General features: G+C 53.9%; 7 protein-coding genes across 7 annotated transcripts; 2 read left to right on the top strand and 5 right to left on the bottom strand.

Annotated features, from left to right (window-relative positions):
• Positions 1-634: 634 nt before the first annotated feature.
• Positions 635-3,503, bottom strand: C8A04DRAFT_27426 (uncharacterized protein; the record flags this gene model as incomplete). The annotated part of the gene is made up of 5 exons (XM_062780293.1): positions 635-1,710; positions 1,834-1,918; positions 2,028-2,154; positions 2,230-2,317; positions 2,753-3,503. The coding sequence occupies 5 exons, from the start codon at positions 3,501-3,503 to the stop codon at positions 635-637; spliced, it is 2,127 nt and encodes a 708-aa protein (XP_062638298.1).
• A 1,235-nt stretch (positions 3,504-4,738) lies between these two features.
• On the bottom strand, positions 4,739-5,913 carry C8A04DRAFT_36279 (uncharacterized protein; the record flags this gene model as incomplete). The annotated part of the gene is made up of 3 exons (XM_062783468.1): positions 4,739-4,759; positions 4,817-5,834; positions 5,891-5,913. 3 exons carry the CDS (start codon positions 5,911-5,913, stop codon positions 4,739-4,741), a joined length of 1,062 nt encoding a protein of 353 aa, XP_062638299.1.
• Positions 5,914-6,265: 352 nt separating this feature from the next.
• C8A04DRAFT_27428 (uncharacterized protein) lies at positions 6,266-7,036 on the top strand (the record flags this gene model as incomplete). The annotated part of the gene is made up of 3 exons (XM_062780294.1): positions 6,266-6,397; positions 6,460-6,572; positions 6,739-7,036. 3 exons carry the CDS (start codon positions 6,266-6,268, stop codon positions 7,034-7,036), a joined length of 543 nt encoding a protein of 180 aa, XP_062638300.1.
• A 309-nt stretch (positions 7,037-7,345) lies between these two features.
• On the bottom strand, positions 7,346-7,728 carry C8A04DRAFT_27429 (cysteine alpha-hairpin motif superfamily; the record flags this gene model as incomplete). Its single annotated transcript, XM_062780295.1, has 3 exons — positions 7,346-7,486; positions 7,565-7,629; positions 7,704-7,728. The coding sequence occupies 3 exons, from the start codon at positions 7,726-7,728 to the stop codon at positions 7,346-7,348; spliced, it is 231 nt and encodes a 76-aa protein (XP_062638301.1).
• A 458-nt stretch (positions 7,729-8,186) lies between these two features.
• On the bottom strand, positions 8,187-11,337 carry C8A04DRAFT_11088 (telomere length regulation protein-domain-containing protein; the record flags this gene model as incomplete). The annotated part of the gene is made up of 3 exons (XM_062776831.1): positions 8,187-9,937; positions 9,995-10,429; positions 10,479-11,337. 3 exons carry the CDS (start codon positions 11,335-11,337, stop codon positions 8,187-8,189), a joined length of 3,045 nt encoding a protein of 1,014 aa, XP_062638302.1.
• Positions 11,338-11,941: 604 nt separating this feature from the next.
• C8A04DRAFT_27431 (uncharacterized protein) lies at positions 11,942-13,246 on the top strand (the record flags this gene model as incomplete). Its single annotated transcript, XM_062780296.1, has 1 exon — positions 11,942-13,246. The coding sequence occupies one exon, from the start codon at positions 11,942-11,944 to the stop codon at positions 13,244-13,246; it is 1,305 nt and encodes a 434-aa protein (XP_062638303.1).
• Positions 13,247-13,732: 486 nt separating this feature from the next.
• On the bottom strand, positions 13,733-14,925 carry C8A04DRAFT_11129 (DNA-directed RNA polymerase; the record flags this gene model as incomplete). Its single annotated transcript, XM_062776845.1, has 2 exons — positions 13,733-14,812; positions 14,881-14,925. The coding sequence occupies 2 exons, from the start codon at positions 14,923-14,925 to the stop codon at positions 13,733-13,735; spliced, it is 1,125 nt and encodes a 374-aa protein (XP_062638304.1).
• Between the last annotated feature and the right edge of the window lie 509 nt (positions 14,926-15,434).

Raw genomic sequence — 15,434 nt, forward strand, 5'->3', positions numbered from 1 at the left:
GTAGCTGGAGGATAACGGACCGGAGAGTAGTTAGTAGAGTAGAGTTCTGGTTGGAAGAGATCTCTAAATATCGGGGGACCAGTACAACGGAGCACCCCACGATTTTGTTAAGTTGCTGAGGATAGTATGTACCAAGCACGCCATGTTCAACTATCACAGAAGACGATCGCTTGTGGATTACAGATATTCCCGACCTGTTAGTCCTTAGACAACAACTTAGATACGTTTCCTACAAGTCTACTCACCTCACAGTTCATTCACATACTGTACAAGAAGTACTCAAGCAATGTTATTTAGCTAAAGTATTGACTCGGATCGTTGTTTTCATACACCAGAGAGTTCCCTCCCAGCTAATTACCGCCGAACGGTATTGCAAAAGTAACCCAACACGTCCAGTGTATGTCCTGGAGAGCCAACAACGCCACCTACAGCCAAAAGCAAAGTATAGATCCGAAGCCACCATGGCGTTCTTTTGTTGCAAGTTCCTTTCCCGAATATTGCCACAAATCCACCGAAATCATCCGCCCATAGCTCATGCTTTTCCATAGTGTCAACGCCGATGAAGAGAGAAGAAAGCGAGACACGGTATCGTAGGGAAGAAGCCTGTGTGCCGTAAGAAAAAAAAGGCCAGGGATCATCGAAAGAAGTGATACGCTAGAGGCCCCAATAGATCGAAAGGGCTCCGGTAATACATACTATCGACATCGTCGGCGAGAGTCGTGGTCGGATTTTCGGAGGATGGGCTCGCCGGCTCCGGGTCATCCTCGTCGAGCTGAGAAGCATCATCCCCATCCGAGGCGCGGCCGTGGTTCCGAGTCGAGTCAAAGCTTTCGATATCGGTGGGCGGTTCCCTCGTAATGAGACCTGCTAAGTGAGTATCCAAGTAGGTCCCACCCGGGTTTCTGACCGGATCTATAATGGACCGCGGCACTCTCCACGGGCCCGAGGTAAAGTGGCTGTGTGTTCTGGTGCCGATATTATCCCGCCAGAGCTCGTACGCCCCAGCCTCGGACACGTCTGCCTCCAGTATGATCTGTGGAGGTTGAGAGTCCTCGGATGGACCATCACTCCTGCGAGTCTCGCCGTCAAGGATTGGTTGTCCCCAGTCGCTGCCAGATGTGCTCGAATTCGGGTCCACAGCTTCGCTCGCAGTGACACTCGAATCCGCGCCGTCATTCCTGTCATTCCAGACTTCGAAATCGTGTTCCTTCTCCTTTTCTTTGTGCTTCTCTAGTCTCTCATTCGCGGCTAGCTGCATCTCCTCGAATAGATCAGCCAACACCCCATCTGAGCCCCCAAACCAGATCGAATCCCGCACCACATTCAGCATCAGCTTGGGCATCCACTCCTTCTCCATCTCGCGCTGAAACCCCTCGTTAAGCACCATCCACATCAGCGACACATCACAGAGGTGCGCCATGACCACGCGCAGGGAGTGCATGTTCTTCCGGGGACCTTGCTCAAAGACGATGGTCAGGGCGGTGGCGAGCGGCTTGTACAGTGTCGACAGGCTGAGGTGGCGTAGGACGTAGGTCGGGGTCTGGTGGAAGAAGATGTGCAGCTGCAGAGCGGCGTCGTAAAGCGCGTTGATGGCCGCATCTTGCATGGGCTGGTGGTTCACGGCGGCCCCGCAGATGTAGTTGAAGACGGCGTGGGCGAGGGGTTCGCCATCGAGCGGGCTGCGCATGCGCATCTGTTTCCTATGGGGAGCTACAAGGGGTTTGTTGTTAGCTGGATGTTTCTTCTACCACCGACGCTGTGGTGAGATGCGGCAATGCTTTCGATAGGAAGGCAGACGCAAACACTCAAAGTGTTAACTTTGGGAGCACTTACCGTCCTGATACATGTAATGAAGGGCGTTGGCGAATTGCATTGGGTCTACTTCGGAACAGTCCAAGGAGACATATCGCTTATCGCCCTGGGAGACCGTTAGTAATGGGATATCATCCTTTACGTCGCGGAAGTAAAGGGGAAAATGCTGTCATCACCCGGCGTGCTATCGCGCGATGAGGGTTTTGGTGACATACCTTGCCAGTTGCTGCCAGCTTCTCCTTGAACCAGTCCGAATCACGGCAAATGATATCGCGATGGACTTTCCAAGAGTAGCCCTGACACTCGATGGAGACATCCGAGTCATATTGATTATCCCATAGCCTGTGGTCAAAACTGGGTCAGCGATAATGATGGGGCGACCGCCGTCCAAAGCCCAACCTGATGGTGCCAACTCACGAAATATCGCCTCGATCGTGGAGGTCGATCAGCGCCTTCCTCCAATCATCCATCTGGAATGTTCCTGCTTGACTGACGGTTGTGGGCTCTGAACAAGCCTCAGAGATCGTGTCATCGGGCTGGGCCGGCGTGGTAAATTCTCTTGACAAAGGGCTCAGAAAGGCCCGAGAAGGAGCGTTGGCGGCATAGAAGGGATGCGCCAGGGAATTTCTCCGTTCACGTCTGGTAAAAAACGTGCTGGCAATGGAAGGAGGTCTCATGGCCGTGGGTCGAGGAAGGGGCGATGCAGGCGTACTTTGCAAGTACTGGCTAGGCAGCCAGGCCGCTGTGAGCGTCGACCTTTGCATGTTGGCAGATGGTTTCTTTCCAGAATAGACAGAATTCTTTTGTGTTGCGTTTAAGGACGTAGTAGAATTGAGTTGCGAATGAGTTGGAAAAGCTGGGGGAGGCGGGCGATAAATAGTTGCGTGGGCGGAACCTTGCCGAGCGCCGTGCTGCAGCCCATCGTCATTCTTAACCTTACGGTTCGAATCGCTTCCCGTAGGAGCATTGAACCTTATCGCCTCTTTACCCCGCTGGATGTGTGTCTGATCGTACCGGATAGAAATGCCTGGCTTCTTCGTCCCAGCTGCATTTTCTAGTTTCTTCTCTCGGTTGCGCCGAGTGGCAGAGCCAGACTGTTTCCGATCCAGATCTCCTGTGTTTTGTTGTTGGGTCTCCTCGACCGAACCTTGCTCACCGCCCTGGAATGCGCGAACATCATCTCCAACCTTTTTATTGTCCCCTGCCGTGGAAGCCGAACCCTCCACTTGTTTTGCTTTAGCCCGTCCCGCCTGTACCTTGGGCAAGGCAACCCCGGCAAGGGGTGGAAGGGTTGGTTCTGGATCCTGCTTGGTGCTGGCACTCTTGTCCTCGGAATGGAGTACGGGCGTAAAGGCCTTGCGCTTCAAAGCCTCAGCATACGAAAACGTTGCCTTCGGCGGCTGTTCGGCGTCCTGGGTCGGAGCCGGATCGCAGGACGTAGATGTGGTGGGCTTTGCCGGTTCGGTCCATTTCGTCGATTCGGTTTCGGGCTCCTCGACGGTTCTCCAGTTCCCTTTCGGGCACTTCTTTTGACCCGCCTTGGATGATTTCTTTTTCTTGTTGGTGACTTGATCCCATTTGGAGTCTTTCCTTGGGCTAGTAGACCAGGGCGATGGAGGTTGGCTTCTGGGACGACGAACAGCATCGGCGTACGATACCACATTTTTGGTGAGTTTATCTGGCGGCTCCATGGTGCGATTGCATGCTTACTGCATGTTCTGTCGACTGAATGAGATCTGAGGTGCTCTTAGCTAAGTTGACCCAAAGTTAGGTGTGGCTGCAGAAGTTGTCAGCCGGATGGCTTCTGTGTTTTCAAAACTTAGTCTAGGACAAAGTTGGGGGGTGAAAAGGCAATTGGCAGCGGTAAGTAGAGGTTGTATGGAAATCACCTAGATTTGGAAGAAAGGTGCAACGAATTCTGCTTTCATCCGCAGTGTAGTTTATCGGAAAGAGTGCCTGCGTCGCGTATGTGCTAGGGTGATTTGGGCGTCTGCTCGTTTCTCGCTTCTCGCAACCGACCTCTTTCCTTGGTCCGGGACCCGTTGCAAAGCCAGTTCACCGGGCTTGGTCGTTAGCTGGATCAGTATGGATATCAATAAATCTTTCGGGTTCAGCAGATGATAAGTAGTCTTAATAGCAACCACTTGCACCAAGTGGCTGCCTGCTTGCACAAGCATGCATGCTGAGAAATAAGCCATCACTTGATGCACTTCTGCCGCTTGACGAGTTGAAGACAACCTGATAGGCAGCAAAAAAAGGAAAACAAGGAAAGGTAACAAGCAATGGTTGACATCTCCCGAGGGGCGCTCTTTGTGTTTGCTTAATTCTGTTCATATTTCCTTCACATTAGCCATACGCATGGCTGCATGGTCTTCAATCCACAATTCGTGAACCGGAATCCTATCGACAGGTTTATAGGGCCGCATTTATTATCCGTAACCAAAGACATGATCATGTCTTGATAAACATGCAGCATTTAGTACTAGCAACCGCGCCGCAGACACGCAAAGCGGGTTCGTAACTCCGATTTAGTCGTCGCTAGGAGCGATGATCGAAGGTGGTGAGGGGGTCGTTGAGGTCGGGCCCTGGTATGCCAAGTGCTAACTAAGAGTTCGTTCAAACGACGTTAACCGCTAATACTATGCCGTCCATAACGTAGCGATGAGCCCCATCGAGAGATGCCCAACGCAAACATTGTCGACACTGCTCTAGTGAGTCTGAGTACCCCCGTTTGCAGACGTTGGAATTCTCGTCTATTGATTGTCCAGCGCTGAGGGAGCACGGGGCTTAGGCGATACAATGGTTGAAAACTCTGGACGAGTAACGAGGTTGTTTGGAGAAGACCACTGTAGGTCTGTTGGTAATTACTATTCTGGGATCGGGGTATCGAAGAAGAGCCGCGGGGAGAATCCGGGTAGGGGTATAACTAAGACTTAATCATGAAGATCTGTCTGGCATGTCAGTGAACTATCAGCGAGGGACTGGTTTGGGATGCCGGTCTTACTTGGTTGAGTGCCACGCTGTCAGAAAACGCCATCTTTTTCTGGGCAATGAACCTCGATCTTGCCAAGTACCGGCTTGAACCGGTGGGTACAGGCGTCGAGGTACCGCTGGCATTCGGCGTGGGTAGACTACTCTCAGCCGTTTCCGAGCCCGAGTCCTTTTTCCTCCGCTTCTTCTCTTTAGATAGGGTTTCGGAAGTGTCTGTTGATGATTCTGAACCCTTATCTTTCTTCCGCTTCTCCTTCTTTCCCTTTTCTTTATATTTCTTATCCTTTTTGTCCTTCTTCTTGTCCCTCTTTTCCTTCGCCTCTTTCGTTTCGGACGAGCTGTCGATTGGCATCTGATCATCCACTTCGGGGCTGGCCTTTTTCGACTTCTTATGTTTCTTCGCTCCAGTCTCATCTTCCGCGTCGGCCTCAGGCTCGGTCTTCCGTTTCTTTGACTTTCTCTCCTTCTTCCGGGCCTTGTCGTCTTCCGGTTCCGCATCTTGGTCGGCCTTCCGCTTCTTCGATTTTGACCTCTTGGGTGCCGAGTCTTCCTCGGATTCTGGGATTTCTTGTGGCGCCTCGGAAACAGAATCCGGCGTCACATCTTTAGATTCACCACTAGGAGTCTCCGTCACTTGGTCGCCAACCAGCCAGCCGCCCTTCACAAACCGGATGGTCCCGAACTTCCTCTCCACATAGAGGCTAAGTTTCACATCCTCGCGGACTTTCCGCTCGGCCTCCAACGTATCATCACTCTTGCCATTGAGCCGCCCAAGAAGATGCTGGAACGCATCTAAACCGGTGCACTCATCGCCATTGTTCCGTTTCGCCCCGAGGCCGAGCGTGTCGTCCTTCAGGATGACCTGGATATGTGTCGAATTGGCCTGGGTGTGCCATTCAGCATGGGCGGCGCCTGTCGCGCCCAGGTACTCACCCGGCTGCCACCCCTGAGCCCTGAGGAGCTTCTGGCCGAAGGAATCGGTGTTGCGCGACCATTTGGTGTTGTTCGGGTCATTGCCGAGCTTGCGCTTGCTGTTCCATCTTGTGAGCACACTCCAATTGATACGTTGTGGGGGGTTTATCCTCACTTCTTGGCGGCGGCGAGACCCATGATACTCCAGAAGTGCTCAGCGTCGGCTGGGCTTTGGGCGTAGGGGTACGGGTGGGCGTGAGATGGTCCTTCCTCTTGGATGCCTGGATGGTTGTCTCGAAGTGGACCATTGAAAATTTGGCGGGGAAGAGCTGCAAAAAAGCTCTGCCCTGGCACACCGCCTTGCGGTTCGGGCAGGAACAGGGGTCTGCGCGGTCACCCACCATTGAGACAAGGGTCACCCCATGCACGTCAATTGCATTCATTGAATTCAGACGGTGCTTGATAGTGTAAACGGCTTATAGCATTGAATGAAATCGACGGTCAAGTAGCAAGATTTGACGGAAACAACGTCAATATACACTCATTCGAGATGGCGCCCGCAGCGAATACAGCAAGACAGAGAAGAAACACTGCAGCCGCATCATCCGACTCAGACGCCGAGTATCAAGCCTACAATGGACGGCTAAAGGAAGCCAGCGCTGCGAGAACCCGGCTGCGTAAAGTACATACATCCACGACCTCCTTTCAATATGACCTCTCAACGTTGTACCTAACTCGACCAAGGCAAAACTCAACCGAGACAAACATCGAGATGCTCTCAAAACCGCTTACGAGGCAGCTCTCAAGCAAACCGAGTCCCGCATCCAAAACTCCGTTGCCAAGCACAATGACCCCCGGTAACACCCCCCCCCCCCTCTCCATATCTCTCTCACCACCCGAAACGAAACCAACCCCCCTCCCATCATCCCCTCCCAAACACCTCACCTCCCCCACCAGCCGGCCAAACACAAGACCACCCAACCCCCAACCAACTCCCAACTAACACTCCCTCCCAAACCACAGCACAGCAATCCACATCTCACATCTCAACCGTCTCAAAGAAGCCCTCAACCGGCGTGACGAAAAGGCCAGCGAAATTGCACGTCGCCTAGCCGAGCACCAGCGGCGGATGCTGAACTTGGCGATTCAGCTGCAAGCGCTCTATGAGGGGCGGAGGGAGGATATTGGGGGGTTGTTGAAGGAGGTGGAGGGGGGAGATGGGAGGGGTGGTGAGGGCCAGGGCCGTGGGAGTGGTGGCGGTGGTGGTGGTAGTGGAGGTGGTAAGGGTTCGGGTGGCGGGGTGGTGGTAGATCTGGAGTAAGGTGAAGGTGGACTTCGTTTTGGTCCTGGTGGGATTCGGTTGCTGTTTTGTTTCGATTGCTCGATATATGATACCCTGTTGCTTTGGCGTTCAAAGGTTTGCTAGATATTAAGACAAAGTCCGGGTTAGAGGGGGACGGGTATAAACACATCTTGCCCTGGAATGTCGAACCGGAGCGGCCGGCAGCTAAAAGTAGAAATGGTGATTTTGTTTGATCCCATGCTCGTCTACCCATCCATTTTGTTCAAGCAACGCCGTGTATGGTACATAATATCGTGACAAACCCCTCCGACTCTCACCCTCGTTTCTCTAAACCTTGAACCCGAACCCAGCCATGCAGGTCTTGTAGCGGTCTATTGTCGATTGGCAGTCTTTCTGGGGGTCGGCGGCGTTGGAGAAGAGCATGCATTCGTCCCGGATGGACTTTTCGTCCTTGCACACGCAGCAAGGCTATTCAGTTGTCGCCGTTAGTTGCTGATGCTACCGCCGTCGGAGAATTGCGTTGGAACGTTTGTTCGGGTGGCTCACCTTGGGCTTCGAAGCGGCCTCGGCCGCATTGGCCGCTACCACAGGGACGCTGGAGCCGATAGCCGCTAGCATAACCAGTTAGCGAAACTGTTTTCTTCTCGCCCGGGACTGGTAGGAAAAATAAAAATAAAATACTCACGCATTTGGGAAGCTGGTGTTGCCATGGTAAAGAGTGACTGTTGCTTTGTCTAGCAAGCTAGATGGCAAAAGGTGGGAAATGTTTTGTGTTGCAAGTGAGCAAGTTTCGTTTCGGTGTTGATTTGTCAATCACCTTTTCCGTCAGATCCCTGTCATTGCTGATGAACGCCAAGCTGCAACATGCTGCAATGGCGTCAGCGGCCGGGGTACGGTCACGTGATACCCCCGGGCTTGACCACAGGGACAACAAACGTGGAAAAGGGGTAATAATGGACTTGGTCGGGGATTTGCTGTGGCCTATATACTGTAATTTTGATGCGTATAGGCGTTGATGCGTATGGGAAATATTAGTTTCGTCGTCCTAGTGAAGACTTGATCAACCTGAAAGAATCACATGCATGATCTTCCTAACTTCCAAGTCGATACTAGCTTTACAAGTGCCTAAACGTATCTCCTCTGTTTCCGTCTACACTTTCCCATGCTATCAAAACCCAATCAAATCCCCCACCATCAACAACCGATACTTCTCCACCCCCTCTCTCAACCTCACCAAAACCCCCGCCGCCAAAGCCTTCACCTGCTCCTCCTCCCCACCTTCATCCCCCCCCCTCAACCCCCCAAACACACCCGCCACCCACTCCTGCGTCTCCACCACCTCCCGCCCCAACTCTCCGCACACATCCCGCATCCGCGCCTCATTCACATCCAACAACGCCACCAACGCAAACAGTATCGCGCGGGTAACCGACAGATCCCCGACGGCGTGGGCCCGCACGCTGGTGTTGAGCAGCAGCCGCCAGAGCTCGGCGGTCATGTGTGGGAGGGCGAGGGTGCTGGGTCCGGCGGCGTGGAGGAGGAGGGCGAGGGTTTTGAGGTAGAGGGCGAGGAGATGGGGTTGGAAGAGGATGGTGCGGAGGCGGTTGTTGGAGGAGGCGGCGTATAAAGCAGCGTGAAAGCGGGCGGTGAGGGGGGTGAAGAAGGAGGTGGATAGCAGTTGGGCGGTTGTGTTGGGGATGGCGCGGACGCGAGGTTTGCGGTTGGCCGGGTTGGTTTTGTATTTGATTTTGGGGTTGGTGGGTTGGATGCTGTTATCGTCTGGGTTGGTGTTATTGTCGTTGCCGAGGCGAGAGGTGAAGGTGGAGAGTTTGAGGACGTCGGGCCCGGTGGCTGCATCGGCGGCTGCGGCTGCCATGGGGGCGAGGAATGTGGAGGTCAAGGAGCTTGCGATGTTGTCCAGCGCATTAGGCGGGAGAGGCTTTAGAGCTGGGGTTTGGTGACGGGAAGGGTCGTCTATGTAGAGTTGCTCGACTCGCTCTGGGAGAGTCTTGGAAGGGAAGGCAGCAGCGGCAGCATAGCCAGATGTCTCATACCCGGCTAGCTCCCGCGCGCTAAGCCCGAGAACGACGAGAACCGAGGCTCGTTGGGAGACGGAGTAGTCTCCGTCGAAGAAAGTCTTTGCAAACCACTGGCCCATCTTCTCCGGCTGGGCGACGACGATAGCCATCATACCTTGGAGTCTCAGGTCGTCAAAGTTATCAATCTCAAACTTGTCGCTAAGGCCGACGAGCAGAGAGGCGAGCTCATCAGCATGTTCCGAGACCTCCGTGCCATAATTGGCTTTCCGCCGAATTAGTGTCGGTGCGGTCGTAAGGGCAAGCTTTTGGTGGTCGTAACTCTCTGTGTCTCGGAAGTACCGTATCAAGTCCCTGATGTACACGGGGGCCTTTGGTTTGTCCCGGCGAACTAACGTGGCATCATCGTCTGAGTCTTCCGGGTCCGAGTCCGGCTTGGCGTAGGGAATGATGTCGTCCTCTTCTGGTGCCTCTCCATCGCTAAGCTCCTCGATGATAAAGCCGGTTTGGCGGGGCTGAGGTATCGGTTTTGCTGTTGCCTTTTGAGGGGGCTTCTGAGTCTTTTGGGGGACGGCAGTCGGCGCTTTGAACAAAGGGTTCAGGGGGCCTGGCACGTCGGAGACGCCCGTGAGGCTTTTGTACCAGCTTCCTTCTTCTTCGTTGGTTTCTTCCATCTTGAAGTTCAGTCGCTTCTCCCCCTTGTCGACAAGGCCGGATAGGCTCTCGCCAACCACCATCCCAAGGAAACGCGCTCGGTCGTGAGGCGCTGCCAACCGGTTCGATATGGCGTTCAACCATACACCAGTCCGTAGAAGGATGGCGAGCTTGACGGGGTGTTGTCTGTGAACATATCCGGCAGCCAAAAGCAGAACCTGGGCGTGAGCTATAAGCCGAGTCAGTAAGTGAACCTTCAAAGGGGCATAAGATAAGTAATACTGACCCTCTTGTTGCAACATAGGCGAGTGCCTGATGTAGAGCTGATCCCCGAATTGGCCGAGACTCTTTTCTAGACCTGTCACAAGATCATCCCTACCCTGGGATATTACTGCCATGACCGAGCGCCGAATACCGACACCTTCTCCGATCCCAGCCCCGGAGGAACCAGTTAGCCATTCCACCAAGAACCGCTTTCCATGTTCAAGGGAGTCAAGAATCCCCTTGAGGGCGCCGGCCGCGGCGGATATTAACTGTTCGCTCTCTTTCGATTCGCAGCGGCCAAAACGATCAAGATACTCCGTAGACAATAGCGTTACGACGGAGAAAAAGACTTTCCGCTGCTCGGTTTGTGGTAAATTGCCGATGAGTGACCCAAGGACTTGAGGATCCGCAGCAGGTGTGAAAACAAGCTCAGATACAAGCTGCGTTATTATCACATCTATTGCATGTTAGTCCCATCAGCGCACCAAACTATAGCAGAAGCTTACCATAGTGCCCCAGGCGAAGGGCTTTGCCAAATACATCAGACGCAAATTTCTTCTCATCGGTTCCTGTGTCTGACCGCAGCAAGCTCACGATATTCCTACCAAGCCATTGCGTAAACTGCTTGGAGTCCGCGAGCCAAACACCATCCGTATTCCTACCGGCCGAGTCGTTTTTGAGCACATCCTCCGCTTCCGCTGCCAACGAGACGATACGACCACCACCAACCGTTGAAACAATCTCCTGGACCCTTGGCCTTACTTTCGCGGGCGCCTCCCCTCCAGCAACCGCAACACGGTAAGCTTCCAACAGCCAGTTGTCAGGCTGAAGAACTCGGCCCAGTAAATCCAACAGGATCCCCAGATTCAGCGAGACGTCAGGTCGTTTAAGCTGGGTTGGCTGATTTGACCCTTTCGCTTCCTGAGTGAGAGCCCGGAGTCGGACGAGGATGGCGTTAACCCCGGTGATACTCGAGAGGCAGAAAAGAAGTGGGTTTAGACCGGACTTCTTGGTTTTTTGGGACTGGTGACCGTCCTCGATGAGTATGGCCCAGTAGTTGGGGACGATTTCGGAGACTAAGACTTGGATGAGCTGGGCGCTTAGGGGGGTTGGCGATTTGATGGAGGGTGTTTTTCGTTGGGAAAGAAACGTCAAAACAAATATTAATGAGTCGTAGTCCGGTTCGTCCTTGAGTATCTCTAAGGCTTCCTCTGGCGTTGTAGGTGCTTTGTGTTGTCGGGTGTCTGACCTCGTTCCGGGGTTGCTCGGGCTGGCTGTCGCAGTTGGTTCTCGCAAGAAGAAGTCGGTTTCTGCCTCTTTTTTGTGGGTGCGAATGACACCGGCTGGCCTTAGTAACTCGTCCATTTTGTAGAGTTGTCAGAAATCCAAAGGGAACTAAAGGGGTGCCGGATTTCTAGTCGAGGTTGTTCTCATGTGGCTCCTTTGAAATCCGGGTGGATGGAAATGTTGATGGAAACTTCTGTGGAAGTCGGGTTTCCTGGTCGTGTTGAGTTCCTCAAAACCTTCAAATTCTTCTCACACAATGAAACTCAACAGATTAGAAATGTGTTCTCATGTTGGATTAAGAAATTAAATAGCCTTCAATTATCTCCATTTCCATCAGCAGCGGGAGAGCTTAAGAACTGTGCAGAGAGCTCGAGGAAAGTCCAGGTACAGCCATGTCACCTAAATCGAGCCTGAGATGTTGCGTGTTAGTGGAAGCCCCGCTGACGGCGGCGGCGGTTTAGCAGGGGTTCAATGCGCTAAGATAAGGGCGGGGCCAAGCTCAGCTGAGGTGTGCCTGATTCAACACCACCAACCAAGGGACCAAGCTCCCCCTCCTTCACACCACACCAAAATGTAAAGCTCCCTTCTTCCAGCTCTCCCCCCTAAGGCGCTACGCTGGACTCATAAACCCACTGGTCCGACCGACAGAAAACTACGAATACTACGGTCCGCCCCCCAAAGCATGGCCACAACCGAAGTGTTCCCGGCATCCGAGCCGGCACGATGGCTCTACCTCGACCGAATCCGCACGCGGCCCGGCCCGTTCACAGACCCCGAGATCTTCAGCGGCCAGGCGGTAGCTGAGGCCATGGAAGCGATGAAGGTATTGGTTATTGGCGCCGGCGGGTTAGGCTGCGAGCTGCTCAAAAACCTCGCGCTTTCCGGGTTCAAAGACATCCACGTCATCGACATGGACACGATTGACATCTCCAACCTCAACCGCCAGTTCCTCTTTCGCCAGGCCGACGTGGGCCACTCGAAAGCCGAAGTCGCAGCACGCTTCGTCGAGAAGCGCGTCAAGGGCGTCAAGATCACACCACACAACTGTCGCATCCAAGACTTCGACGAGGACTTCTACATGCAGTTCCAGCTGGTCGTGTGCGGGCTGGACAGCATCGAGGCGCGGCGGTGGATCAACGCAACACTGGTCAACATGGTAGACGAAGAAGTACCCGACAGCTACAAGCCGCTCATCGACGGCGGCACCGAAGGGTTCAAGGGCCAGGCGCGCGTCATCTTCCCGACCGTGACATCCTGCATCGAGTGCCAACTCGACATGCACGCACCGCGCGCCGCGGTTCCGCTCTGCACCCTCGCCAGCATCCCACGCCAGCCGGAACACTGCATCGAGTGGGCGCACGTCATCGCGTGGGACCAGGACAAGCCCTTCCCGGAGCTGGACAAAGACGACCCGGAACACATCACGTGGCTGTTTCAAAGGGCACTGGAGCGCGCGAAGGAATTCAATATCCCGGGTGTAACCTACTCCCTGACACAGGGCGTGGTGAAGAACATCATCCCGGCCATTGCGGCGACCAACAGCGTGATCGCGGCGGCGTGCTGCAACGAAGCGGTCAAGATTGCGTCCAACTGCGCGCCGTTCCTCGGTCTGCCTGAGGAGAACTACATGATGTACTCGGGCAACGACAGCGTGTACACGTACACGTTCAAGCACGAGAAGAAGGACGACTGCCCTGTGTGTGGCCAGCTAGCCCGCGACCTGACTGTTGACCCGTCGTGGACGCTGGGTGAGCTGGTTGAATCGTTCGCTGCCCGGCCTGAGGCACAACTCAAGAAGCCCAGCTTGCGTGCGGAGGGCAAGACGCTGTATATGCAGTCGCCTGCCAGTCTGGAGGAGAAGACGAGGCCGAATTTGGACAAGAAGTTGGTGGATTTGGGATTGGAGGAGGGGCAGGAGATTGGTGTGACGGATCCGGCGTTTGCGACGGTGGTGTTCAAGTTTAAGCTTAAGTTCACAAAGCAGTGATGATGATTTGCATAGCGGGGGGTCTCATCTTCTGGTTTTTGATTTCCACCTTTTTCTAGACTGGGCATATTCTGCGAGGCGTCAACGGGGAAAATTGGAGGTATGGGGGAGTGTTCACGGGTGAGATGGTCGGATTGCTGGCAGTGAATGGCGTCGGTTTAACATTTGACCTCGGTACCTACCTTAGATAGGTAGCATACACTATATAAGCGCACAAAAGTGAATGCACTAGGTACACAGCACAGTGAAACCAAAGCTTTACACACACAAAACACAGGGAGACCAAACTACACGTGTGAAAAGGCTTGCTCTACTTCCGAGCATGACCTATCTAGACACAAAAAAAGGCATGAAAACACCAATGGTTAACCCCGCCCTTTTTTTACAACCACCTTGACGCCGTACCCATATGTAAGATGCACGATCCTGGAAGGGGGGTATATGAAACCACCCTTCAAATACAAGCCCCATCGTATCCCCCCATTCTTACCGGACCATATTGACAACCTGCTTCTCCAAGTCCCGCGCCCGCTTCTTTAAGTGCGCCACAGCCTCCAAGAAGATCGCATCACTCTCCCACTGGCCCGTGCTCTCAACAAGATAGATGAAATGGTCCCTCCTCCGACCAAGCTTGACCTTGCCCTTAAACTCCTCATGCCGCAAGCACTCACGACTCACAGTATCGCGCATCGGGTCAACCACAACAGCCTTGACCTCACCCTCGTGGCCCTCATACCCACTACCTTCTTGCGCCGCCTCCTTGGCCGTCACCTTCTTCAACCCGATAACACCGCGGGGGAAGCAGCGGGCAAACTTCTCGGCGTCGGCACCGAGAATGGGCCGCTCGATGTTGATGACAGGCATGAGGCGGTAGGAAGCGGTAGCGACGGGAGAGAACTTGGCGTGGTCAGACCCGACGCCCTTGTGCATGTGCATAGACAGCGAAATCTCCTGGCCCGGGCGCAGTTTGGCGATGAGGATGTCCGGGTTGACGGGGGCGATGGTGTCAGCGCCGGAGAAGTAGCGGTCCTGTCGGCCAACGGGGCAGAACTCGATGTCGCGCGCGTAGACGTGGGCGTGCTTGTAGAGCTTGGTCGGGTCGGTCTCGCCGGGGGCGGCTTTGTCGTTGTGTTCGCACTGGATCTCGAGGCGGAGGGATACCGTGTTGTAGTCGTAGTAGCTGCTGTTGACGAGGGTTTCGTCGGTGGGTTTGCGCCACCACTTGAGGAACTTGTGGAGACCTTCGTGGCCGCCTTTGAAGGGGATCAGGCCGAGGCGGTGGGAGAGGACTTCGTCTTGGATGACGGAGGTGTTGTTGTTGATGAAGACTGTCTCGATGGCGAGGGTCGGGATGTCGGCGATCATGGTGCGGCGGAAGGCGTTGGCGATCGAGGCGTCGATGCCGATGAGGGAGAAGGAGGCTTCGAAAGGGTCATTGTGGTGGAATTGGATGCTGAATCCGCGTCGGAAAGCGTCAATGTCCCAGCTGTGTTCCTCGCCGGGGTAGTGCAATGGGTAGTCGGAGGATGCTACATCGGTGATGGTCTCCTCGTTGATGCCGACAATCTGGATCCCAATGACTCGTTAGATTTCCACAACTGTCACCTCAGACGCAGAGACAGACGAGAGCATACCTTGCGGCGCTCTAGCTCCTCCTTTGTTGGGGGTTTGTGAGGCATTGTGACGGATATGGGTTGGATAGTGGGGTTAGTCGCATGTTCGACGGCGCACCTCGAAATTCTTGGAGGCCTTCTCACAGGTAAGTGGCAGAACTTTTTCCTATCGCAGGGAAATTTTGACCGCCCGCCACCTTTGGTTAGACCCACTTAGACACTGGACAGTGGGGAAAATGTTCAAGGCAGGGTTCTCAAAACAACGCAGTGTCAATACATAGTAGTTTGGAGGGTAAAGCAATTGCTGAGAAACAGATTGAGCTTATGGATTGAGACGGTAACTAATTGAACATTTCTTGAGCCTGTAGATGTTGATATCACACCGATGTTCCTCAACATGTTCTCACCAATCTCCAAGAGCTGACTGGTCTCGGTGGTGTCTTGAGGGCAGTGGAGTGGAGGAAAGAAAGGGACAATATAAGCTTTGTGGTTCCGGTATCAGCTCAAGCCAAAGACGAGACTGTTAAGTAGTTAACGTATTGTCTTGCGCCAACTCAACATTCAGAGACCAAGTT

The sequence above is a fragment of the Dichotomopilus funicola genome (assembly GCF_033296635.1).
Source record: "Dichotomopilus funicola strain CBS 141.50 unplaced genomic scaffold C8A04scaffold_20, whole genome shotgun sequence".
Taxonomy (NCBI): Eukaryota; Fungi; Ascomycota; class Sordariomycetes; order Sordariales; family Chaetomiaceae; genus Dichotomopilus; species Dichotomopilus funicola.